The following is a 26513-nucleotide window of genomic DNA, read 5'->3' as shown; positions in this document are numbered from 1 at the left end:
GTCGCTACCCTCTTCTTCGTCACTCTCATCTTGCCCTGTTTACCCGTCTTCAGCACCGCCGTACTCTTCGGGGTGTTGAAAGAAGTATGCGCTAGGGAGCGCGAGAGAAGTGTTCGGCGGGGTGCCGCATACACTGCTCGCGAACTTGAGTGAGTGAGATGAAGGCGGGAAGGAGAGAAAATCGGTCATTAAAAGACCGCCTCCGAGCTTGTTGGCAGTGGAAACGAATAACGGAGCGCTAAACAAAACAAGAAACCAGAATATCGGTAGAGAAAAGAACGGCGAAGGTTTTCGTTCAAGGTTTCGTGCTCGCCCTACCTACACGCGCCTTTCTTTTCTCGGCGCGGTCCCAGTTCCAGCCTTCGCAAGAGCTCGTCTTCTCTGCTTGTTTGAGCTGCCCTGCAGAGAAGCCCAAGTGCGAAAGGAACACGGGGTGGGGGTGCGCGTGGCGTGAGAAAAGGCAAACCAGAAGGAATTGGCGCAGAAGGAAATCAAAAGAAAGAAAACTAAAGTTACACGGAGAAACGAAGAAGGAGAGAGAACGAAGAAGGTGCGAGGAAAAGAAGGAAAAACGGGACGGCCGAACGTGAAAGACAAGCGAAAGAATGCGCCAACAGGCGAGAGAAGAAGGAAGGGCTCTTTCGTTCGACTTTGCAGCGGAGCGGGTAATGGAAGTCGGCGCGTAGAGCCGCGCAAGAGTGGCGACGAACGGAAACTGCTGCTTTGAATGTGTTGAGTCTGTCGTCGACGTTGCTGTGGTAGTGGTGGTGGAGAAGGCGATGGTGTAGCCCGTTGTGGGTGGGAGCTACGGCGAAGGAGCGAGACCGCACAGTTCTCGGCAAAAGAAAATAAAGAAATGCCCACCACCACATCCGGCAAAGAAAGACAAAAAAATTCAGACGGGCGAGAATGAGGGATGGTAAGGGCATGGTGCGAAGCCCCTTTACCGTGTTCTTTCTTCATTTTTCTCTGCTCCTTCTATTTTCTAATTTGTACCATTGTCGTTCCACTCCCCGGGCTGCTCTTTCTGCGCGTTAGTCGGAAAAGTTCTCAACTGAAAGGCGTGACGAGAATCCCATCATTTAATTACGCCGCAGCGGGGAAGCGTCCTGGAAGGAAGGCACCGCACCGCTCGTCTCTTTAATTGTTCCCGTCTTCGCACCCCCTCGTTCTTCTCATCGTGCTTCAAGTGAGCGCTTCCTTACGAGCTTCTCTTTATTTCAGCTTACCTTCAGTCTTACTTTATCAAAGGCCTGGCGAGTCGGCCCTGCGCACGCCTAGTAGATTGTCCTCACCATTGAAATGCAAGCAAGCAAAGCCACGTCGTGTCGTCCCCCTGAATCCCTTTTTAACGAGCTTAATGATATTCCTTCGCGGCCTTTCTGTAAACAGCCTCACGTGAGCGCCCTTTATTGCGCGACAGAGCTGGAATGCGGCCTCCAAGGTTTATTATGTATTTCCGCGGACAGGCCGGCACGATCCTCCTAACTTCGCGAACGCTGGTTGCGTGTACTTTACGCTAGAAAACTGCTTGTCTAGCCATGCAAAAGGTAAAAGAGCGCTGGTACTAGAAGCCAAGCGTAATACGGCCTGTTTGCGCTTGCTGACAGCGGTGTTAATTTTGGACCTATCCAAACCAGACCCAAAAGTCCGGAATAAACGCAATTACGAGGAAGACAACATGCTCCCCCGCCTTTATCAATGGATGCTTTATTTTGGCTGTTCAAGTCACACGGGTTGGAGATTTCCAATGTGCTGTACACATTGCGAGCATGCAGCGTAAACAGTAGTACTCGAGCATTTGTGTAGTTTGTGGATGACGACACTTTGTATGTCATTAGCTAATTATTTCGAGAAAATTCATTAACTACATTCGCCCGAAAAGTTTCAGCTGCGAAGTTGTCGAGTGTGAGAAGCATGAAAAAGAAATGCTTCCCTGAAAGTACAGCTTTGTTCAAAACAGATTTTGAGCATTCTGAAGCTCCGAACAAAGCTCGCCAATCGCCGGGGGCGTCAGCGAACGCTGTACCTCTCACGCGCCGATGGCAACACGCCGCGCAAACATGGGCAAACCGTAGCAACGGCCAGCGTCCCGTAACGCAGGCTGTTAAAAGTGGGCGCCTTTGCCACGGGCATTTGACTTTTCGATCGCTTTCATAGTGCCGTCGAAGCAAAGGTCAAGCTAAAGTTGCAGTTTCAAAAGTGACACCAGCTGGCGTGCTTAGCGGCGCCGCATAATAACGTGACCAAAACTTTTACGTGGCTGTAGCGGCAATAGATAACCTCAGCTGATATTCCATGTTAGAAATAAGAGCGCTCCTAAGCTCCGGGCAACTCACAGTTGTATACCACTCCACTTTTATTCTCAAGGAACAGTGAAACGAGTGTGAATGTTGTTACCTTCCGTTAAGGTACGGCGATGACTGGCGACCACGTGAATTCGTATCCAGCCCTAATTTCCCAGACTGTAGCTCGGTCAATTAGCGCTTCGACTATGCGTCGCATGGGTACTTTATAGCGTTCCTCGCGAAGACGATTATTCAGCCCGTGTATATGTTGGACTTTTCTAGAAGCCTCGAAGATGATTAACTGGTTCTACACCGGAACGCGTTCCTTCGCCTCGAGTTTTTTCCTAGTTTACGACATTATAAAGGAGACACTGTTCCTTATTTTAGTGACGCTGATGGAAGTGGACGCTGTTAGACCTCAGTCCGGTACGTCAGCCGCTGCCGCCCACATAAAACGTCTCGGCCTCACGAATAACGCAAGCAGCCAGGCCACTGTGGTGTGCTCGGCCACCAGTGATGACTCCGGCTGACGACGGCTTCATCAGAGTCCTGAGCAAGAATGTCAAACGAAGACTGCTCGAAAGTGAGGACTCGTCGACGTCGAGTACGTCCACGACCATCACGGAGCGAGGACCATAGGCACATACTGCCCTGTTTGTGTCAGACACTCCCACCGATAATTTCAACCACATCAACAGGCAAGCCACGTCAGTGTTCCTAGAGATTCGCGTCCCGGGATCAATTAAAGATATGAGAGTGAATTGTTTTTGGAATGTCGTCGTCATTGATGTCACGGACTGGAACGCACCTGAAAGTTTGAACAACATCAAACTCTCGGCGCCATCAGCGTGCGTTCCCATGTTCTGGGCAGCGGCACTGCCGTGACTCTCACCTGCCTGCCCGTTTTGAGCCAACCAGCTACCGACGGGGTAGCAATACTGCAAGGTCAGTGCCTTAGGAGGACAAAGTGAATCCAGTTGACCTTCCAAGGGCACTGCATTCTAACGTACGTGAAGGTTGGGCACTTTCGGCACGGGGTTAGGCCTTTCGTCCCGAAGCCTCTCCAGTGCCGGAAATGCATGACTATAGGACACGTAAGTAGTGTGTGCAATTTCTCCATCCTGTGCCTACGATGCACTCAGCCACACAGCGACGATGCTTGCCAGGCAACAGTCCTAAAGTGTGCCAATTGCCGCGGCCCTCATGACGCTGGCTCAAAAGATTGTCCTCGCCTGAAAAGGGAACGGGCGATACTTAAACAAATGACAAGATACCATTCTAGGCACAGAGAAGACACCGCTAAGATGCGATGACGTCGTCACCCTTGTCACAAACCTTTTAAGAGTGTAGTGACCATTGGAAACGATCGCCCAGGAATTTCTACAACTTCTCCTCCGTCCGCATACAACTCTAAAGAACGGGAGCCACATGACCGACGCAGGGGTGGTTGTCGCAGTGACCAAGCGGAGTGTTTCGCACCCTAAGTCCCGAGTCTATTGCTAACCAAACACAAGGCCCAACTCCGGTCTAAGACCGGGACCGGCAAGTGACTTGGCCATCACTCCCGAAGCTCTGCACACCCTCAATGATGAAGCAGTCACCGCGCACCCAGTATGATGTGCCTACTGCTGGTCGCGTATTAGGTAAGGAAACGGCCCAAGCCACACACGATCAAGTAATTTCAATGCTGAAGACATTCGTGAACACCGTGCATGTGCTGCTCTCCAGCTTGCACGTGCCAGCGGCACAGAATCCACTGCAGGTGCTGTATTTGTTCAATCCAGCCCTTGTAGCTCGCCAATAGCTGGCACAACGTCTCCTCCAGCCTCATCACTCCGAGATGAAGTCGGCATGTCTTACGTTGTCATTCACTTTATCAGCCGCTACGGCAACCAGGCTCTCTTCCCCGTGGAACGCCTGCGGTGCCTGATTGCCTTGTGTTACTGATGGAGGACTATCGATGTGGTCTACTCAGGCCGCAGCGCTCGGCAGCCCTCAAGGTGTGCAGGCTACAGCTGCAGCGGCATCTGACTTTCAGTGCGTGTATGATTGCTTGTCGTGCTTGCTACAGACCGCAGTTTTTCTACTCGCCCTTATACTTTTACGCCCCCCTCGTCCCTCTCCCCCACTGCAGGGTGGCCAGCCGGAACATTCTTTTGGTTAACCTCCCTGCCAGGTTAAACTCTACCACTTTTTTTTCTCTGTCTCTGAAAGCCTCACTCATTGCTGCACCGACAACAGCGTTGAGGAAAACTCCACGAAAGCTCACCACAAATAGTTCTTCACTTATTGCACGTATAGTGCTGTACATGTTTCGTGCCACCCGCACTCGCGCCTAAGCTACGTACGAAGGTACGTAGCAACTGCGCGAAAGAGATCCTATAGGGAACCAGGACTCTGCTTAATCTCATACTCCAGTAACGCTGGAAGATTTAACGCCGTTTGAAACGAACGGGATTCCCTGCATCGGACGCCATTTTCCCTATTTTGGAACTACGCGCTAAAATGCTCACGCCATGAGGCGTAAACCGCAAAACCCAGTCAACTGTGTAGCAGCAGCCAGTTACTACCACTTTGGCTTTGCGACGTTCTCGATGATGTGCTGCCCTTCGCACGCGCACATCGGGGTTTTGTTTTTACTGTCGAAAATTCTCTCTCTCGGAAGCCCACAGCGTTGGACCTGTGCGAGCCACACGCATGTCCTCCCGGATCGAAGGTGGCTCGGCCGCGTGCAGAGCCCTGACAGATACCTTCGGCCATGCCGCTAGGCGAAGATTATGTCGAGCCCTCGCGGCTCACCTTATATCATCGTTACTGACCTCACAATTAAGCTTTGCCATTCTGTCAGCACATTGTTGCATGAATTACATCACCACTACCATCTACTCTGGGGCTGTGCAAACTTACGCCTCGCCCTCCCAAGCGCTCCGTGTATTTCAGACGCTGCGAACTGCGCCACTCCGGTAGCATCAACAATAACACTCATGCCAGAGGTGCGGCGTTCGATCCCCACTGCCGCCGAATGTCCATCGGTCAAACAATGAGTACAAGATTTCCTCTGGTCTGGTGCTCGGCTTCTCTGTGATGAAATGCTTGGAAAAGGGGTCCATTATCCCACTTTGTGTAGACGAGATCGGCTTGTGCCGTGGAGCTGTTTGGCCAAAGCTGCGCCTGCACTATTGCAATTCAACATAGTCAACATTCCACAAAGCCGCACCTTTTTTTCGCGGGCGAGCTGTTACCGGCAGCTCATTGCCCACGTGAGGCTGTGTGCGAAGAAACTCTTTGCACAAACCGAGCTCCGACTTCGCTGCGAGCATCACCAGCCCCATCTCTCGGGCTTGAAGCGAGCCTGTACAGCGCGCAGAGTGCTGACCAAGGGCGGCGAGAATATGTTACGAACTTCATGCGTATCTCAGATGCATGCTCCCCCAGAAACAGCGTCCGCTTTAAAAGTAGTAATTCTTGAAGCATTGCAGCGGAAATCAAAGAACCAAAGTGCCACAGATAAAGTATAGAACTGATAGCGCAAAAGCGCAAAATATTTGAAATTGTATTCTAGAGTTGTCTACGTTAGGACCTTTCTTATATTAACTAGGGCCTTTTATATTCTCCACAGCAGACAACATAACGATCTAAAAGCAACCGTTCAATTTTACAACAAAGCTTCATCCATACCTGTCTACCATAAGCCAAGACGAGAAATCAAGCAAGGATTCAACAAGTGTAAACAAACAACATGACGGAGCAGAAGATCAGCGTGGAGTCAGTGTAGTGGGCACAACTACTACCCAGTAGTTAGTGCGATAGAATAGTACACTGGCAACCGGTAGGCTTGTGGCAGTGTGCTATTAACATCGAGGGTAGCATCTTTCTCTGGCAGGGTGCGATATGAAAGACATTTTGCTGAATCTAACGTGAGCTGTACAAAACGCGTGAAACAACTTTTTTCTTTAATAGTTTTACTATTATGCGGTATTGGTTTTTACTACTGGCATGTGCTTGAGAGAAAAGCATTCGGGTCGATAATCGGATCAGACTCAGTTCGGCGAACTCATTTAACCCTCGAATGTCGTTCGAACTTTATGACACCAATTAGTCCCATGCTCGAGTAGCAGTCGATTATTACATGTAATAACATTCCAATGAATGACATTACATATAATGTCATTCGCTTCGGTTGACACTGAATCTTACACTTTGACAAAGGTATAACGCCAAGCCTCCGAACGCCGCTAAGACACACAAGAAATGAACAGGAATATTCGTGCCGAAGATTCCAGCACGCAAGCGCAATGTGACAGCGCAATGTGACAAGGAATCTTCGTACCGAAGGTTCGTTGCCACATTATGCTGTAGGCGCCGGAAGTCACAAAGGCAAAATCTACTAACTTTGTTTGTGTCGAGATAGCGTCACTTCTTTTTTTCTTAATAACCCTGGCGCTATGTAAAAAGAGACAAAAAAAAGAGCCATCTCTTCTCCAATAGAGAACTCACTGTCGCTAGATCTGCGCCGGCGGCATTCCCATTTTTGTCTATCACGTTCTCTACTTTTTCCTCCACGGAAGAAATCTGAAGTGCTTGCAAGGCTCGTGGTCGGACAGACAGTGACACACGAATCCAGCAAGTCGTTCCTGAGTACAGAGGCAGCCGGGAAAAAGAAATTGTATCCTCCCCAAAGGTCACGTCAGAGGCGCAGTCCTGCTGAAATCCGACTCCAGCTCAGAGATCAAACAGGATAAAAACTGTCTTCGACACGTGTACTCCCCGCTACAAAACACCGCACTTTTTTTTGTCCGCTGTGAGCGTCGCGCATGCTTCTGGAATTCCCTCCGTCCCCAATATCTCGCAGAAACAACATGTATTCGTTCCCAAATGAGTTTCGCTGCTGCATCGCGATTAATGCGGCACAAGGTCTCTGCTTTTCTTCTGTCACTGGGGCCTTGCGTTGACAGCACTTCCGCGTCTGTCCTGAAAGGTCGTTAAAGCAGACAGCATCATCCAAAAAGAAAAGAAGGCGCACGGTAAAAGTCTCTTCCTACTCTGTCTTCTTTTCTATGTGTCCTGCTTTGCCGCTCTTGTAAATAGCCCCGGGGGAGGTTTCTTCAAGACGGAAAGAGCTAGAGTTTAGACAGCGAACGACCTCCATGCCCACAACGGGCCTCTGATCGAGTCGAAAGATATACGTGTTTTTGGACTGCGTGTATGAAGTGCTTCATTGGAGTGCATGGACTGAGTTGGCGCGGATTGAGCGCTGTGCGTTGACAGCCGGATTTGAATGCACACCGGTCATGAGCGATACATGCACGATCCGCAGACTGGTTTTCACTCTAAACCGCCGCGGTGGCTCAGGGGTTTGGGCGCTCGGCTACGGAGCCGGAGTTCCCGGGTTCGATTCCGCTCGTGACGCCCGCGTTTCGATGGAGGCGAAACACAAAAGGCGCCCATGTGCTGTGCGAAGTCAGGGCACTAACGTTAAGGATCCCCAGGTGATAGAAATTATTCCGGAGACCTCCACTACGGCGCCTCTTTCTCTCTTCCTTCTTTCACTCCCACCTTCCTCCCTGCCCTTACGGCGTGGTTGAAGCGTCTACTGAGAAGTGATACAGTTACTGCGCCATTTCCTTTCCTGAAAACCGTTTTTTTTTTTTTCTGGCTCTAGTTCCGGCCCAATTTTGCAACATTTTTGGCACATTGCATGATGTCAGAAACATTTTCTGATTTCTAATTCTTTGGTCGAGCAGGCAAATAGCCTGCTCGACCAAAGAACCGGTTGTCCCCCAGTTTTTTTTTTTGCTGTTGTTGTTTTGTTGCACAGGAAACACACTGTTTCTTCACTGATTGCGTGAACTGAGCGCCAGTCGAACACGAGCTGCTATCAAGTCAGATCCAAGTTTTAGCCAAGTTGCGTACACATTCCACATCACTTAGGCACTCATTTCAAAGCCTATTTCCCAGTGGATACTACCTGTGGTGATGCTACGACATTGGTACTCACTGCCCACGACTTGGCCAGGCAAGATGCACGCAGGTTAGTTCCCGAGTTTTACCCAGTTTCCGCCACCCCTGAGAACCGTCTTTGGGACATTGCTACATTAAATTACAAACGTACGTCGTTGAACCGTTTCAGAAAAAGGCCCAAATTGGCGCCACTTTTGCTATTTCGTAATGAAAGCGCAAAAAATTAAACTTGCGCTTATGTCTCCTTGCGTGCGGAAATGCGCAAGCATTTCGAGTTCCATTGCCTCCACTGTTACTTCGTAATATAATTAATCATTCATGGTAATTATTTTATGCATTTATTAACTAATCAGGAGTTTATTATGAATAGTTGATCATTAATTAATCAGTTTTATTAATTATTGAGCATTTAATTTCATTATTGTTATTGTTGGATCAATTATTTGAATTATTATTATTAAAATTATTTTACTTATTATTTAATTTGTTTATTTATTTGGCCATTTAAACTTTCCATTCAATCATTAATAATCACTGTAAGTCGTAATGACACTCTTTCTGGATGATCGACACTTCATGAAGACACGCTATGTCTACACTTCCTGTCCACAGCCCGTGGTGACCCATTCTGTTCACGCCACTCATGAGGCAAGAAATGCTTTCTCAGTAATAAGGCGTAATGTATACAGAAAGACAAGACGAGCTCACCGAGCTGGTGCGTTATACTGTGCCACTGGTTGCTGCTACTCGTTGCATTGTTTAGCTCTATAGTGAGTTTGCTGATTATCTGAATTATCTCCTGGAAGATAGCACGCCCGCCGCCTATTTCCAGTTTGTGCACCATCGCACTTGATGGTATCATCGATAAAACATCCAAAAAGAGAAAACTGTGTGGTTATGAATAACAACTGTATTAATTCTTGTAAAAGAAATAGAAAGTACAATGCAGCTACATTTCAGTGCCAGGATAACGCTAAATTGAAAGCAGAGCGTTTATTGTTGTGATTTAGTTGATTGCAGCTTGATTTACACCCCTTTACAGGGCGAGCTGTGGGCCATATTTTTTCTTTTTTTTGCATGAATTATGAACAAATTTCGTGTGTGGTCCAACAGATGGCCACTTCTTTAAATAGGTCCGTGACCGCAGCTCAAAGCTTGTTTACCGTAACCCACAGTAATCATAGCAATGTAACAGTTATTTTATAGAAGACACCAGTATATTTTTTCACCTGCAAACTACGCCGATCTATTGTAACCCCTTCTCACTGCGCATCGGATTCAGTGCCACTATGGCCAATCAAATGTTCGCACTGAAATTAATACATTGTCTTGGCAGCATTTCTTCGAGATTTGTTACACGTATGCCTTTATCTTTCTATCACTCCCATCTCTTCCCACATCCCCTCGTCCGAGAATATTGCTCGACTCGCTCACTCCGCTTATGAATTCCGCTCATTTACTCCTTCTATCCTTCACTGATCACATCAGAACTACGCGACAACTGGTAGAACTGCCGCTGATGTGGGCTTGCCGTAATAAATAAGGTATGCCCCTCATTTCTCTCTCACTCGTGAAGGCCCATCGGAAGAGTGATTCATTATCAATCAGCGCAGAAAAAAAAAACACAAAAAAGACACAGAGAAACGTACGCGTCATTCGAATTCCTGAGCCGAATGCCAGCGCTCGTGGTATGTGTACAGTTGTGGACAAAAGTTGACGGGATGTGAATTCCAGGGGAAACTATTTATTTTTCCGTTGGTTTCCTCGGCAATCAGTTGGTATTTCTTCCACCAGGCGCCGCGCGCATAACTTCTGATGTTTTAATGCATTTCATAGTCGTATTTCACCGTATGCTTTGTGCCTCCTGTCTATTTTTTTTTTGTGCCCAACATGAACATGAATTACCACCAGCTCACCCAATTTTCTCGTCTTTTTATCAGATGAGCGAGTTTGTTAACGCCCGCTGCACAGTGCCAGGCAGCACCGTCTCATATCACCCACACAGTTCCAGGGCCTCAACTTGAACCTCAGAGTCATTGGGCCACTTTTCTGCAACCTCCTGGTGTAGTGGTGCAAACGAGCTGCCCCAACATTCCAGTGCAGATCGCAGTACGTCTTGCGCTATGCCAGAGCACTAAATAAGAAAAGAAAACGACGGCACTTGGTGCAAATGGCCAGTGCTTTAACACGCTAACGAATGTGATGACATAAACTGAAATGCGCCGTCTACTGTAAACGAATTCTCACAGTTTTCAGCGTTTAGTCGCGTAACCTGTAAAAGAGATTAGCGCTGTTTTCATTTTTCAGATAACATAATGCAATACCCCATGTAATACACTATACGTAAGGCTTTTGAAATGCACTCTAAATTTAAGAAAAGAACAGATAAAAGGCGTTATTACTTATGAAATCTGCGTGAGAAGCAACTGACGCCGTGCAGTAGAAGCTTTTCGATCGCTTCGACAACCTGGAGTTTCTTTGTTATTTAGTTACGCTCCCTAAGACACCACTGAACAGACTTTTCGGCATTCCGCGTTCATCAGAACAGGGTCACCGTGCCTCAGAACTAAACCTGACAATTAGAGTCCAGCAGTTGGGAGCCATACCAGACAGCTGCTGGCATTCGTGCTTTGTGCGAAGAGCTGGTATTCAGTGCTTGATAGGCAGCTGCTTACACTGGCCTATGTCAACACAGGCATGAAAGTTCTTCGTGTTTTTTTTTCTAATGCCAGCAGTACTTTTCACCAAACGCCTCACCATCTGCACAAACTACATTATTTACAATAGCTGGCACAGGCACACTGCATATACCGGGTGGTTTGGTTTGTTTTGGTTTAGGGGGGTTTAATGTCCCAAAGGGACTCAGGCTGCTATGGACGCCGTAGTGAAGGGCTCCGGGAATTCCGACCACCTCGGGTTCATTCACGTGCACTGACATCGCACATTACACGGGCCTCTAGAATTTCGCCTCCATCGAAATTCGACCACTGCTGCCGGGATCGAACCCGCGTCTCTCGGGTAAGCTGCCGAGCGTCATAAGCATAGAGCCACTGCGGCGGCGTATGCCGGATGAGAAATATCTGGATGTTTGAATGTTTTCTGTGGAGCCCCAATTATTGTGGCGTCACCGATCCCACTGGTTCACAGGAACATTCGGTGCTTGCCGGCGACGCCGACATCAGCAATGATTTCGCATTAAAAAGTGAGGCATATTTTTACTGAGCACTGAGTCAGGGAACGTCTTAATAGTTGATCGTACTGCGACTTCTTCTATCGCAGCCGTCCGTCTGTGCGGAGAAGCAGAATTCCGGTGCATGACCGGGGGCTGCATCTCACTGGCCTGGCGATGCGACAAGGACATCGACTGCGTCGACGGCTCGGACGAAGGTGGCTGCACCGGTGAGTAAAGATACGAGTCCCTTCATAGTTTTTGTACTGTACAGATACAATTTGTGTACAGTGGGAACCACTGATTGCTTCACACACTTCTTGTAAGGGGAGTAGACTAGACGTTCTTAATATAGTAAGGATGAAGCCTCCATTGAATTCTTATCAAGGCACATCTCCCCAGAACGACAGTTGTTGGGTTGAAGCTCTTATTTCCAAAAATGCGTGCTAAACAGCTGCCCGTCTGCATCGCTTACTTTTTTGTAAATGTCTCGCCAAAACATTCAACCGCTGGTGTTGCTTCGAATCATTGAAAGAACTGTTTAGAGAGAGTGCTTCAGTAGAGCTTAACTCTTTAACGCCATGTGTCATGGATTCGGAACATGCCGTTTGCCCCAATGTACTCATTATTAATGGAGCTTGCACACAAAATTTGATGCCAGCATGTTTTCAGTAACCAGCTATTTGCGATCACAATGTTCGGCTACACTGGGGGGAAGCTGTGTGATTAAAACTGGCGCGTGAATGGGCGACTTTTAGGCAGCGTTCAAATGTTTCGCATCTATCATTTTGTGACTTTTGCAGAAACAATATTAAGATATTCGTTGGATAAAAAACGTCTGCTGTCCCTGAGCCTTTCATTTTGTTCAGCGCCTTTCAGCCTGCCTTCCAAACAACTCAGACCACATAGCTGCACAAATATGGTGAAATTGAGAAAGCATTTTATGGCTCATCGGCAACGAAATCGAGCGTTGTTGTCCAGTCGAAACGGTCTGAAAACTCCAATGACGTCTCTAAGGTCCCAGGTTGGTGGCTCAAAGGCGGGGTGGGGACGTAAAGTAGCAAGTTGAGAGAGTCAACAAAGTACCCAAGCTATACATAGACACCCAAAGGACTTTAGGGCAAAGGCCCATAGGGTAAACACCTTTAGGTCAAAGGTCTTTAGGGTGAGGGCCTTTAGAACGAAGGCCTTTAGGGTAAACGCGTTTGGCATAATGGATTTCACCTTAAAGGGTTTTAGTATGAAGGCCTTTTAACGTAAAAGCCTTCATCGTGACGGCCTTTTCTCTAGAGGACTTTGAGACTTTATTACTAGTTTTTAAATAGCACTAACTAGTAAACAAATACAGTTAACTAGTAGCCCACGATGAGAGACAAATACTTTCGCATTCACAGCACGTAAGTGTAGTATTTTGATAATTGGCAAAATGCTGATTTTTCGAATTTTAGCAGTGCTAACGAGATTTTGACTGATTTTTCAACGTGGGTACACTATTCAGCATATTGAGGACGTAATAATTTTTTCTTTCAGTTCCTCTTAATTTGGCCTTCAAGGAATATTATGACCTGTAATCGTTTCTGTCAGCAACTCTCTGTTTCAAGTTACGCTTCAGTGCATGGCCCGAGGGGTAATTGAAAGTCGTTTCCAGTGCACAGTTACGTCGCTGCAGGACAGAATGCATACAAACAAATTACTCCCTAGGTCCCCTTCCTGAATGCAAAAAAAAAAAAATCTCCTTTTCTAGTTTGCACTAAGTAAAACTACTAACAATGCAAATGGTCGGCACAGTTCACGCGGTCCTTCCGTTGTCTGAATGCTTAAATCCAAGCGTTTCAGTATTTTCTGAAGCCAGTTTTCATTCAGTTATACCCTCAGTGATATCTAGTGCTCCTTCCTAGGTGCCCAAATCGTATCAAGACGGAAATAATATTCGTTGATTCACAGCATAAAACATACCTTCTAAGGCAAAAATTAAGGGCAGGTCACTGCTGATGCAGTGGAAGCGTTTTTTTGCGTCAAAATCTAATTATCCGCATTTTTCTGAAAGAAAAAAACTCAGCTGATATCATTAGTAAAAAAAATGCGAATTGTCCTCAGTTCCGAGAAACGGTCACTTGCTCGACCGCTTTCTTTTTTCTAGTTCCCCAGATGACTAACTCAACGTGACATTCTAACTCAATAACCGTGTTCGCGTTTCGTGTTCGCTTTGAGGGAGTTGCTCAATTTATTATTATAAGCCAGGGTCCCAATCGGGCACATCAAGCAGCAGCAGTGGAAACAATAAAATAGCTAGTTCAAGCGATTCACGTTGAACCATAAATTAAGCTCCAAGAAACGGGCAAAAGCGTATCGAATTATCATTTAACCTCCAATTCGCGTACAGCTATAATGTCTCTAGATAATGTTTCTTCATCACTCTCATCATTATTATCAGCAAAAGCAGTCAGGTTACGTTTTCCACAGGACGAAGGCCTCTCCCATCAATCTCCAATTAGCCTGTCCGGCGCCAGTCAGAGCTGCCCGGCAAATTCACTAATCTAATCTCCCAGCCCGAATCTCTGCTTCCTCCGGCTGCTCTTCCCTTCCTTCACACACTAAGAAACGTAACTGATGTGGTTCCCTAATCCACTTAACTTTCTTTCAGTGTTTCAACGATACCACTATCATTTTCTTTTCCGTATCTTGCTACGGTGTCCGTAATCTAATTCGAATGTTTGTTTGCTTTTTCGGCATCACCTAAGTTTTTGCCTCAAGATAAGCACTGGTGGCGGCGTACAGTTGAATATATATTTTTCCTTCGGGGGTTACTGAAACGCATCTGTCCGTACTGGAAGGCTCCTGCTAGTTCCACTCTAACGTGTTGTTATACTCCATCTGGTAATTTCCTTGCCATGGTCCGAGCCTTCAGTCATAACTTGACTAAGATGTATTTTCTTACTAACTCAAGCATCTTTTCGCGCATCAGAAAATTTGTTTCACTCCTAAGGCACTTAAACGCAGCTATTTTTTATATATTTTAGGCCAATCGCAGATCTCTGTCCGTTCAATTGCGCAGTCACGCGCTGGAGTCAGTCCCCGGAGTTGCTACACGCAATAATTTCTTCTGCACATCGGATGTTGTTAACCGGTTTTTCACGATACACACGCATGAACATCTCTTGCAAACATCTACCGAAAAATAGTTGAGGTGTCTGTTTTCGAACGAGATCTTGAGCTACTGCACATTTTCCTTTACTGCTAACTAGTTTATCTTCTTCTACGGCCATTTTGTTCTGTATGTACAGTCAGGGACAAAAGTCCCCGGACCACGTGTTCCTCTAACGAAGCCGATAGCTCTGGTATTAGTCGGCGGCTGGAGACCCCATTTGTGAAGGTAAAAGCTAATTTTTTGTTCTTTCATCTCCACAAGTGCGGTCTCCAGCCGCTGTCTGATAGTAGAGCTATAAGCTTCTTTTGAGGAACACGTGGTCCGGAGACTTTTGTCCCCGACTGTACTCAAGCCTAGGCTAATTCTCGACCTCGCAATCCTCTGGTCGCTACACCTCGCTTTGTCTTATACCTCTTTTTCCTGCATTGTATTTCAATTTTTCAATTGTATATTGGAGCTTTTGCTGTCGAAATCTTGTTCTCGCATTTTCGAAAAAGGTATTCGTAGTTCCTGCATTATTTCTTTTTTTTTCAGTTTTTTCTTGCTCTTACTAGTTGGCGTGCCATACTTTTATGTTGGCTGCTTCTGTGTGCTTTCTTATTGCTTTAAAATTTAAGTCGCATCATCATTCTCATTCTCTCATTAGACGTCCGTGTATAGCCCCCCCCCCCCCCCCCCCCATATTCAATTTTATTCTTATTGTACTTGTGTACAATGTATCGCACTCTCTCAGTTATGCACAAGAATTCACCACTGTTGTCAGTTACGTTTTTATTAATCATGAACCCTACAGCACGTTCTATCCTATCTGGTAGGGCCCTGTAATAGAATGCTCACCCTGTGGTAAATTCATGGCTAGTGTTTTTAAAAAACCCAATGCCAGTGCTCCCTGAATTCCACCAGCAAGAGCAAAAAAACCTTTCAGCACTCTAATCACACGGATACAGCCGACAGCTATGCGATATACGATAAATAATGTATTTGAAGCATTTAATGCATTTAATGTGTTTTGTAATGTACTCGTTGCTCTAATCTGATCTGAAAGACAATCTTCGAAGCCCTTTTTCTTTCCTTTTCTTTATTTCATAGGTTACAACTAGCCTAAGTGAGGCACAACCTTCATGTTTGGCTATACTCAGACAATGCTTAGCCTCTATTAGTGTGTTAACCCTAGAGCTTCCACTCAGCCGCTTAGCCTTTGTCTGTACGCACACTTTGCCCCCTTTGACACCTTCCCACCGGACTGTGAGCAAGCTGACCACCGTGGCAGGTGGCAGTTAAACTAATGATTGCTCACGAGAGGTTGCTTGGAAGGAGCAACCTGGTTCTCACAAGCCACACCGGTGACAGCACCTGCCATCGCAGAGCAGCGGCGTATCGATTAGCCGCTGCACCCCTGCGCAAGGAATGGTTTGAAGACTCTCAGGGATCTGTGAACGTTATGTAGAGAATTCACAATTCCACATAGATAAGCATTAACCCATTATCGCTATCGTTTCACAACAGTAAAGAGGAGCTTAAGTGTTCCCTTCTGTGAAACCGAAGTGAAAACCGCAGTGCTAGCGCACCTAATTGGTATTAGGCCTAACAACGCTAAATCATCCATCATTTTTTTTTTGTTGCAACAGCATTGTAGGGAAAAAAACGACATCCACTGACCTTTCATTATATACAAAGCAAATCCATTAGCCACTGACAGCCTCTATTTCTTTTGTTTTGTTTGTTTTTTCTCTCCATCGCAGCGTTCACATCCAACCTGTGCCTGGCTGAAGACTTCCAGTGCCGCAGTGGCCGATGTGTGGCCGTCACCTATCGCTGCAACGGAGACAACGACTGCGGAGATTGGTCCGACGAAGAAGGCTGCGGTGAGTCCTGCGTGTATACCAAAGCCCTGTACATAACGCGAGGCTGTATGCTCGTCGCCACTACAGTCGTTCATAACGTGCACAATAATCACTCCGCAATTTGAAGACGCGCGTTTCTAATCATATTTAATTCGGATAAGATTATGACCTCTCCTTGTGAAATCAAGTACAAGCGCAAGCAGGAAGTACGGCAAGAAAATGGCGTGACCACGACCCCGGAAGGAATACAATTCCTGCCCTGTCCTTCGGCAGAATTGAGGTGTCCACGTAGGAAACATTACACACAATGCGCAGCGCCATAATTATGCCCAATTTCAAGACACTATCGTTTTCTTTCGCTCTTGATTTAGTGCCGTAATCAGCCAGCCAAGTTAGCAGTAGCTAATGCTACCAATATGTACTCTCCACCCAAATCCACAACCTTCGCTCCATTGCCGGGATGTCACGAGAAGACTTCACTCAGTTCGCAGTCCGCCTGAAGAACGTAAGCGGAAACAGTAACCGGCTCGTGAGGGAGCTCCGGGAGCCGAGTGGACGGCGGTTTCCCTTTGTCGGTGAGGTACTACAGGTGCTATCCGCGCAGTTGCAATGACCTCCATGTCAGTGGCCAGCAGCACGGCTAAAAGACACAGGTTTATCTGGTCCGCTTATGACCACTTACTAAAACCTGTACCGTGGAAGCCATGCGTGTTTTTAACTGATGAGGTGCCGGATGCAAAGGCCTCGACCGCAAATGCCGCTCACCGACAAAAGTGGCTCAGTCGGTGTGGCCTTCCATTAAGTCGCATAATGCCCCGTTTAGCCCTGTAGCCCCGATGAGAATCGAACCCACGACCTCGTGTGCAGTAGCAGTACAACGCAGCCGCTGAGCCACCACAGCAGGAATTATCTCCTGCGTCTGTCCACGCATTCATTGTTTCATGCACAGGTGACGCATCAGATTGATTGATTGATTGATTGATTGATTGATTGATTGATTGATTGATTGATTGATTGATTGATTGATTGATTGATTGATTGATTGATTGATTGATTGATTGATTGATTGATTGATTGATTGATTGATTGATTGATTGATTGATTGATTGATTGACGCAGAGGGCAAGAGCGCATGCCAGGAGGGCGAGTTTCGGTGTGAGGACGGTTTCTGCATCAACTTGGACTGGAAGTGTGACGGCGACGCCGACTGCGACGACCACTCGGACGAGCGGGACTGTCCCCCTCGCCAGTGCGCGGCGCACGAGTTCCAGTGCCTGTCGGGCAAGTGCATCCAGCTCGAGTGGCGCTGCGACGGCGACTTCGACTGCTCCGACAACAGTGACGAGGACGGATGCGGTACGTGCTCACCCCATCCCTCCCTCTCTCTCTTTCTTTACTGACAAATTAGGCCTAACATACTGGGACCAAGTCCTGTACCACACTTTTTATCTGCAAGAAGGCTGACCGAAGTGCCTATATTAGATTATCTGGCTGCTTGGTTTCTCTCCCTTTCAGCGCTAATGTTTCCGGAGAGGGATTGATCGCCACACCGCGAAAAATTTATTGCAGTTGAACACGCAGCGCAAGTCAGATCACCTTCAGGTTGACGCTGACGATGTGGGCCTATCGTGTTTCCCTTCGGCACGTGGCTGAGTCAGTGACGAACCGTTCTCACGTATATGGTGCTTTGATATCTAGGCCGGCGATTTGTTCGTGCCGTCTGTAGCTTACGCCTTAGTTCCAGTCAAATGCACGGCTGTCAGCGTTCATTGCCTCGTGTGCGACAGGATTTGCAGGGCCCATAGACTCCTCAGAGATATCCGTTCACCACTCGCGGCTGAATTAAGCACGAAGGGAAGAGAAGAAGGCAATTACCATAAGTAAAATAAAAGGAATAAAGTCGAGAAAAGGAAAAATAAAAAATGAACATAAGAAAATAAACAAAATACAAACAAAATAAAAATAGGAGATGAAAATAAAAATAAAAATAAGAAAAGGAGCAAAAATAAAAATTAAAAAACAAAATATGAAAAATAAAAAGTAAATAAAAACACACAGTGCGCCAGGATAGGATAGAATAGGAAAACTTTTAATGTCAAACAGACAGAGGGTAGCCAGAGGGCTACCCGTCTAGACGACGGCCGAAAGGTCCTGACTCTCGGCGGCGGCTTCGGCCAGTCGGACAAGTTGAAGCTGAGTCGCCGGGTCGGAGCTCAGTAGTAAGGTCTCCTATTGATATTTCGTGTTTATACCTCGTCCCTCCCGGGGGGCATGAGGACATTCCCACAGTATGTGGTCCAAGGTGGCCCTAAGCTCGTAGTTTGCGCATTTGTCTGAAAATTGCCCTGGGTACATAAGACTCCAGAGGGCCGGGTTTGGAAAGGTGTAAGTTTGTAACCGGCGCCAGTTGATGGCTCGGTATCTGGACAAGGTTCTATCCGCTGGAGGAAGTCTAGTTCGTTGCAAACGATAGTGCTGTGTAAATTCTCTGTAGGTCACCATGCGATCCCTGTCTGTAAAGACCACCTCGCTCGGGTCCACCCGGAAGGAAAAGTCTGGGGCGAACTCGTGGGCCGTCTCATTACCAGGCAGGGATGCATGTGCTGGCGTCAAGACTAGAGTGAAACGCTTTCGCCTTGCAGCACTTTAGAGAGCCAAAGTGCCCCCTGAATCTTTGATACATTTCACACTCGTGCTATTGTAGTTCTTTGCTCAGATCTACGCTAAAGCTTCCTTCTCACCTATTTATGCCCCGTTTCATACATAGCTGTCAACGCTGCCAAAGGTACGAAAGTAGTCCGCTGCAAAAAACAAGGCAATAAAGACAAAAAAAAACCGTCTGCCTCGCGTCGTGGTTGAGTGGTACGAAGCGCGCGCCTGTGTGTTCCCGGCTTGGCTGTTTTTTTTTTTCATTTCTTTTTTATTTTTCTTATAATTATCATTAGGTAGAAAGTCGAAACTGTCAAACTCTAATGCGTACTTTGAAAAACATTGCGCTATTTACTTGCGCTGCTTACTTGTTTCGAAGGGAAAAAGCAATGTAGTTTATTGGCGACGGACGTGATTGCGAAGTGCTGTTCTCGGGCGATCAGTGACTGTTTTGCATGTGGCACACAATGAATCAATTATTGTGTGGTGATAGAATTCAGTGCGGCGTCGATGATTCCGAGCAGCCTCGGCTAGCGGCAACCCGGCATTGATCGGCTTACTCAGCAGCTTTAAAGTGCGTCGTCTGATTCGGGAAGTCTCCACTTTTGAGCTGTTGTCACAAGGACAATTCTTTGAAGTGCTTCCGTTCGTACTAATGTTTTGTATTAGATGTCGGATTCGATGTGTAATGGGTGTGAGCTAGTGCGGTGAGATGGGGATTGTTGAAAGCTGTGTATTTGGGCCGTGAGCAGAGATTCCGCTGCGCAGGTCATCGAACGCAACAAGTGGTGTCGTATATTAGCGCACTTGCCGCTGCAGTTGACATTGTTATTGTGAGAAGCCGACGACGAGGTTCCGTGGTTCCTGAATAGGGCGCACGAAGAGGTTGACGAAGCTCGCTGTTCGTTCTCCACACAGTAGCTCGTCATCGTCCTCTCGCGGTAACAATATAAACGAGTAAAAATTCGGGCTTCTTACACACCAATGAGATGTAAGCGCAGCCTGAGTGAACGTTGTGGCTGACATTTAATTGTTGACATCCGCTCTCATGTTTTTAATGTTTGTAAATATCATCTTTCTAACTTGAGTTGTCCATTTGCTCGAATGTAATCTACTATCGTTGTTTTTCACTGCCGCCACAACTCACAAGAGTGTAGAAACTGGTGCTGTAGGTTATGGAATGGTATGTATAACATTTGCTACGCGTATCATGTGAGCGGCCTACAGCGGTTGTACGGTCGGTGATTTTTACAGAAAAGAGAACAGCGCACCAGGTCTCGGAGGAAGGAAATGCTTCAGGCGAACCACTCAAGCAGACGACATGACCGCCTAGCTGCGAAAACCTGATACAGGAGGGACCGGAAATAAAAACCAAAAAACTAAGGCACTCTGTTTTGTAGAACATAAAAGAAAAAGCGATTTTTTTGCAAAATAAAACACCATTATCATTATACTGCAATATCAACCAACATTTACTTTAATTTTGAGTTCATTACGATTTTCACTTTTGACGCACTACGTTACGATGCGGACGAGGAGCGCGAACAGGCGCCGCAGCCTCGGCTGCGTTGACTGCTATGCTGCTATGTATGAAACGGAGCATGGAGGAAGGAAAAGTTCTTTCCTTCCTCCATGAAACGGAGTATAATAACGATGAAGTTCCTTTGTCGTCAGTATATGCACCGACCGTTGAGCGTCCACTGAGTCATGAATTGAAATCCAGTTACTGAAACTCAAAGCTTCCTTCTCGCAATTCGTGCGTTACAGCGAGCGTGGCTGTATCCAGCCCATTGTTTTGTATTTAAATAAACCGGCACTGTTCGCTGACTCTGCATGGCGCTATAGATTTGCGCCGGTCCAACATCGCATGCGCAATTACGAGTGACTCCTCGAGTGCGGTACTCCAAATATTTTAAACCGTGCACATGAGCGCGCTTAGTTTGCAAAGGTCGGAAAACAATGACGACTGGTCCCAATTTCGTCTACCGTCCTCACCGAAAATAGGCCGCGAACTAATTTAGGGAGGCAGGACGGCAATTGTTTAAAAGCGCTCGGTCTCACCTTTTGTGAGAAGACGCAGGCGCTTTCGAGGCGCTTTAGGCTAATTGCGTGCTCCAGACCACCGGCCACTTCTCCTGAGCACAACGCCCTCTGTGTGTTCATTAGAAGCTAAGTGCGAAACGGTCCTGAAGTCTTCGTTTAAAATAGGCCAATGCAAGCTAGGCGTGGTTGTAGTGGCATCACTTTTTCGCAGTCAGGGAATGTAACATCTTGACTGCCGTATTTACTCGCATTTTATACGCACTTTATGGTGTAAATAAAAAATTGAAATAATTTCGAGAGGTACGTTTTTTGCACGGGGCAAAAGTTTCACTGCAGTCACGTAAAGTGATTCCAAATTTTAGTGAACAATATAGGAGATGCGTTTATTTTATTATTACTGTTATCAATATTATGCGATTATATCGCGCTTCTTGAGGATTCATACTGAAAACTGCGCAAAAAACGAAGACACAGAACGAGAAGGCACGACACGGGCGCAGACTATCAACTGAATTTTTATTCACATGAAGAGGCCTATATAAGTATCTTCTGCCCACAGTGAGACAAGCACAAAAATACAACAACCGCGAAAATCAACCCAAAACACAATCACCCACTATCCCCTCGCGTGCACCGTGATGCAACCGTCAATTACTCTTCCAAAAAACTGCGCACAAACAAGACCACGACAACCTTAACGGTCGCGCTGATATCACGCCAAAGACCCATATCGCCTGCTCGCCTTAAGAAAACTGGCCAAAAAGGCTATCTCCCTATCAAGCAAGGCCACAGACGGTGATGCCACACAGGAATCTGAGTCTTTCTTGATTAGGTAAGCCTCCACCATCTCCCTGCATACCTGATCGCTATGTTTGAACAAGACGCTGGTCCTGTTCAAATGAGGGTAGCATTTTTCGCAACCCTTGCAATGCACGGCGAGATTGGAGGAAGCCGCGCCCTTCAACGACCTACGATGCTCCGCCATCCGCTCGTTCACACAACGACCCGTCTGGCCGATGTACTTTTTTCCGCACGAGAGCGGCACTTCGTAAACAACTCCAGTGTTACACTCTGTGAACCTAGTTTCCTTCCTGTGCGCTACCGAACAACCAGTTCCAGCACGACTGCCCTCAGACTCTAGCTTTTTACGCACAGCACTACAAATCCACCCAGTTTGCCGTTCTTATTAACTACATTTCTTGAGGATACCCGCAATCATTAATGCCTATCACGTGCTTAGATTTGTTCTCATGCAAATTCTACCACGAGGTGAAATATTATCACGATTTTACGCCCGCTGTGCTTCGTTCTTGTCCCTTTTATTGTTTGTCATCGGCCCAGCTTTTACCACCAGTCAGTGGAAACGGCCACATAACTCTGGACGCGGAGCGACTGGAAAAAAATCTTTTAAAAAGAATAGCTTTACGACCCTCTAGGCTATTAGGAACATAGGATGCAGCTGAGCAGCATGCTTACGTTATATTCTGCGCTTACTGCCGAGCAAACAATGGCACCCTCTCTTTATCACAAATGTAGTACCATGTGCGTGCGATGTTTATTCTTTGTGCAATGGATGCATCTTGTAGAAACCAATAAAATGTAACTGTCATGAAAAAGCTTGTGTTCTTTTTTTCTCTCGTTATTAAACGTGTCTGCGTAAAGGCTGAAATACTGGCGTAAACACAACTCACGTCCCGGATATAATGTAAGCTGGACTGAGCTGAAGAATGGTTGTATATATTTTATCATTACGCATCCATCTGTGCCGGTTTCACGGCTTCGACAAGAACGGAAACATTGAGATTTTCTTCACGCCTAAACAGAAATAAAAGGAAAGAGAGCTGTAGTGAACTATAACGATAATAACCTTCAGAATGCTCTGACAACGCTGCCGTCTGCATGGCTTTTGTGCCGCTGAGGAGAAGCTGTAACCCTCACACAGAAAGTGTATTGCGCCATAAACTCCACTGTTCCGACATGGTAACTCCCTTTAGTATACGGAAGCCCTCTGCTGGAGTATAGACAGGTTAGAATACCCGTTGCACTTGCAAAGATCAGTGACAACAAATATCGTTGGAAAGCCTTGCTCCTCACTCAATTGGGCGCAAAGTAAACCAGATAACTTTTCGTTTCCTGTGGGACTCCTTCGATCGTAACTGTCCATAACAAAAGTGTTGCCTTCTCTCGCTGTGACAGAAACAGGACAACTTGGGACGAAGGATGCTGGACAATCTGATTGATACACCATACCAAAAATTGTCTTTTCTTTTTCTTGTTGTGCCTGCCTGCCGTATTGATACTTTATTATAAGGTCCTCCTTGTATATTGCTTTGTTACAAATTCAACTCTGAGTTTCTCACACGAGGCAACGTATCTGTCGGGGTGGCCTGTACAGCGACGCTGCCGTTCGGTTTCCTTCATCACATTTTTTTTTTTTTAATTTCAACGCTACACTCGCCTGCACCTGGCGACATAAGCGCGGTTGGGCCACGACAGCTTTGATGAACGTGACGCTATTGGTGAAAACAAACACCGTTTCGATGACGCAGCAACTAGTGTGGCGCCGTCGACAGCCTGGACTGTTTTGCGAAGGTCATCTCAAGGCACACCCTCAAAGCGAGCGCACTTAATATAGCAGTGGCGATAACTAAAATGTTGAGGTCTATCAGCGCTCGTATCGTCGGGTCACCTGACACAGCTCTAACAGCGTACTACAGAATTGATGGCCTTACCGTGTGAAGAAGTTATCTTTAACGACCGTGTGATGGAGCTGAAATAAATATATTTACTATTTCTTTTGTTGTTTTTGTATTTGTTTATTTGTAATACCAGAAATAAATCATAAAAACAAGCATCAAATATTACCGCAAAGGAAAATTTACAGGCTGTCTAATCTTCGCCGCTTCCTTTGGTATATTGGGAAAATGTGGGAAACGTGAAACCTATTAAATGCCACGGTGGCGGTGGCACTTCGGTGGCAAGAACCAAAAAATTCTTACGTGTAGGGCTTGCTTGGAGCGTCAACTAAAGGCGCGACTGCTAAGCAATGAACTGCAGACTTGCACTCATTTATGTGCATAGTTACGCATAGTTGGCATAATTATGCGCATAGTTGAGAGTTGCACGAGCAATACCATCACTCGTCCAACACAACGATGTAAAATCTTGAGCAACTTGCCCTAATACAACACAAAATAAACAAGAGGTAGCCACTTTTTTCTTTCCGCACTTATGGCGGAAACCAGGTGACAAGTTGAGAAGCAGATGAGGCTTTTTTTCTTCATTCTATGTACATTCTTTGTCAGAAGTAGCCGAGCAACGGTGGTTTGCTTCTTAGCCGCGCAGCGAAGCACTTACGGCAGCCCTTAAGCTTTGAATCTGTGTAAAGTAAGTTCAACACTTGCCCTCACGTTCCGAAACCTTTCGGACTTTAGAGATGCCGTAAAGGCTCCACTTTATGGCTGAGAAGCAAAAACCTGCTGTTCGGTTACTCTAGACAAAGGCGGTACATTTATTCACAATCAACAGCTACTGTTGAATCGCGCCTGTACGAATAAAAAACTGAAAACTCTAATTTTTGGAGATTCGGACACTACAAACTGCAGATAGCACGAACCACAATCCGCATCTAGTGGGGTGTCGCTTTACATCGTCACACCGAGATCGGCAACAGTGCGCGCGAAGTCCAGTCGCTGTCTGTCCCTTTTAAACCGACTACACCGACCGCGCTTCCTTTTCCATTTCCGGCACACCTTCTCACTTCCGGGCTTAAACTATCGCCCCGACATTTAAGTTCCGAAACGGAAATGGACCTGCACCCAGCACAATTTCTGAAGCGGTGGCCCTCGAAAGGAGTTCGAGAACCGTCATCAGTTCTAACCAGCCTTTAGCCTGACCGTCGCCGTCAAATTACTTCCGAGACACGCACACCATGACGACAACGTTATCTTAGCGGTAGCGCCTCTACGCAGAGCCTGAAACGACAGTCTTTTTCCTTCCTCCACGTGCAGGTTTTGACCAAGAGCCAGACATCGAATGACAATTGGCACCTGGACCCCAGACGCCCACTTAAGAGTTAGAAAGCGCGAGAGCTCTTCCTTTTAACCCTTTCTATTGTCGACTGAAATGAAGGAACAAACACAAATGAAAGTAAATGGGAGCCTGGACCGCCGGAGTGTAGAGGGGAAGCTCGTGGGTAGTAACCAAGGTAGTAGTTAAGAACAGGTGTAATTGACCGGTGTTATCTCGTCCACAGCGCCACGGTTCTGCGAACCACAATAGGAGCGGTGATACCCAATCAGAATGGAACCACCACCGAGCCGTTGTGTTCGAGCAACCCAATTTCCAAAGCAAAACAAAAACTGAGGCTTTTTTAAGAGTCTAATAGACCATTCAAGAGAAGACGGTTCGTAAGGCAGCTCTTGGGGTCGGTCACGCTATAGTATCACGTCGCTCTTAAAAAGATCGCCTTGGTCTCGGAATGAATTGACTTTTTTGTTCGTCGCATGACAAAAATGAGACGGGACAAATTGAACTGAAGAAAGCAAATGAAAATATTAATTGCCAGGACGACTATCTCTGCGTGAACCGAATTCAGTGACATATGTAAAGGTATCTATATTTTATGATATGCGAAGGTAGAGAATATGAGAGCAACTTCATATCTGTATAGTTCTGGAGCGCTCTTTTCAGTCTTCCCCACATAATCGCGCCGCGATGGCTCAGTGGTTACGGCGCTCGGCTGCTGACCCGAAAGACGCGGGTTCGATCCCGGCCGTGGCGGCCGAATTTAGATGGAGGCCAAATTCTAGAGGCCTGTGTGCTGTGCGATGTCAGTGCACATTAAAGAATCCCAGCTGGTCAAAATTTCCGGAGTCCTTCACTACGTCGTCCCTCATAGCGTGGGTTGCTTTGGGACGTTAAAGCCCCATAACCAATAACCTTCCCCACATAATCGCTTTTCGACTAGCTCTCCTCTCCAGTCCACCGCTCTAGGCGCGCGGCGCCCCCGATGACCCTCTCCTAGGGCTGCGCGTTTCGCCTCAATTGCCGAAGATGGGCCGTGCTACATTACTCCGTTCTCGCCATACATTTCCTCTTCCTTGCACGGTTACCCTCGTCCTAATTTCAGGGTAACTACCCTCGGGTGGTTCCGCTGGCAAGTGCCCAGTGGTTGCGCCATCTTACGCTCTCCGCATAGCCTTCTATACCGGTGCCCATCCAATGGTTGGGGATTCCACCGCTTTCGCGGTACCCTCCTACTTACATGGTAACCATCCATTGGTTACGAACTCCTCTACTCAAGTCACACCCATCTGCTTCCACAGTAACCACATTGCGAGTGGTTCCCGTGGAAAAGCAGCCACTGGTTACGCCACTAACTACGACACATTAGTACTGATACAACGACT

General features: G+C 46.8%; 1 protein-coding gene across 1 annotated transcript in view; it reads left to right on the top strand.

Annotated features, from left to right (window-relative positions):
- The window catches only part of LOC149371075 (low-density lipoprotein receptor-related protein 4-like), a 322806-nt gene that overhangs the window by 228617 nt on the left and 67676 nt on the right, over nucleotides 1-26513 (top strand). The window contains exons 5-7 of the mRNA XM_089564550.1: nucleotides 11529-11648; nucleotides 16309-16431; nucleotides 17530-17766. Coding sequence (XP_089420676.1) covers nucleotides 11529-11648; nucleotides 16309-16431; nucleotides 17530-17766 — 480 coding nt within the window. The remainder of the gene's footprint in view (nucleotides 1-11528; nucleotides 11649-16308; nucleotides 16432-17529; nucleotides 17767-26513) is intronic.

The sequence above is a fragment of the Amblyomma mixtum genome, chromosome 1 (genome assembly GCF_055824585.1).
Source record: "Amblyomma mixtum isolate Tamu chromosome 1, ASM5582458v1, whole genome shotgun sequence".
NCBI classification, from domain to species: Eukaryota; Metazoa; Arthropoda; class Arachnida; order Ixodida; family Ixodidae; genus Amblyomma; species Amblyomma mixtum.
Note: the sequence above shows the minus strand (reverse complement) of the source record. Positions and strands in the feature narration are given on the sequence as shown.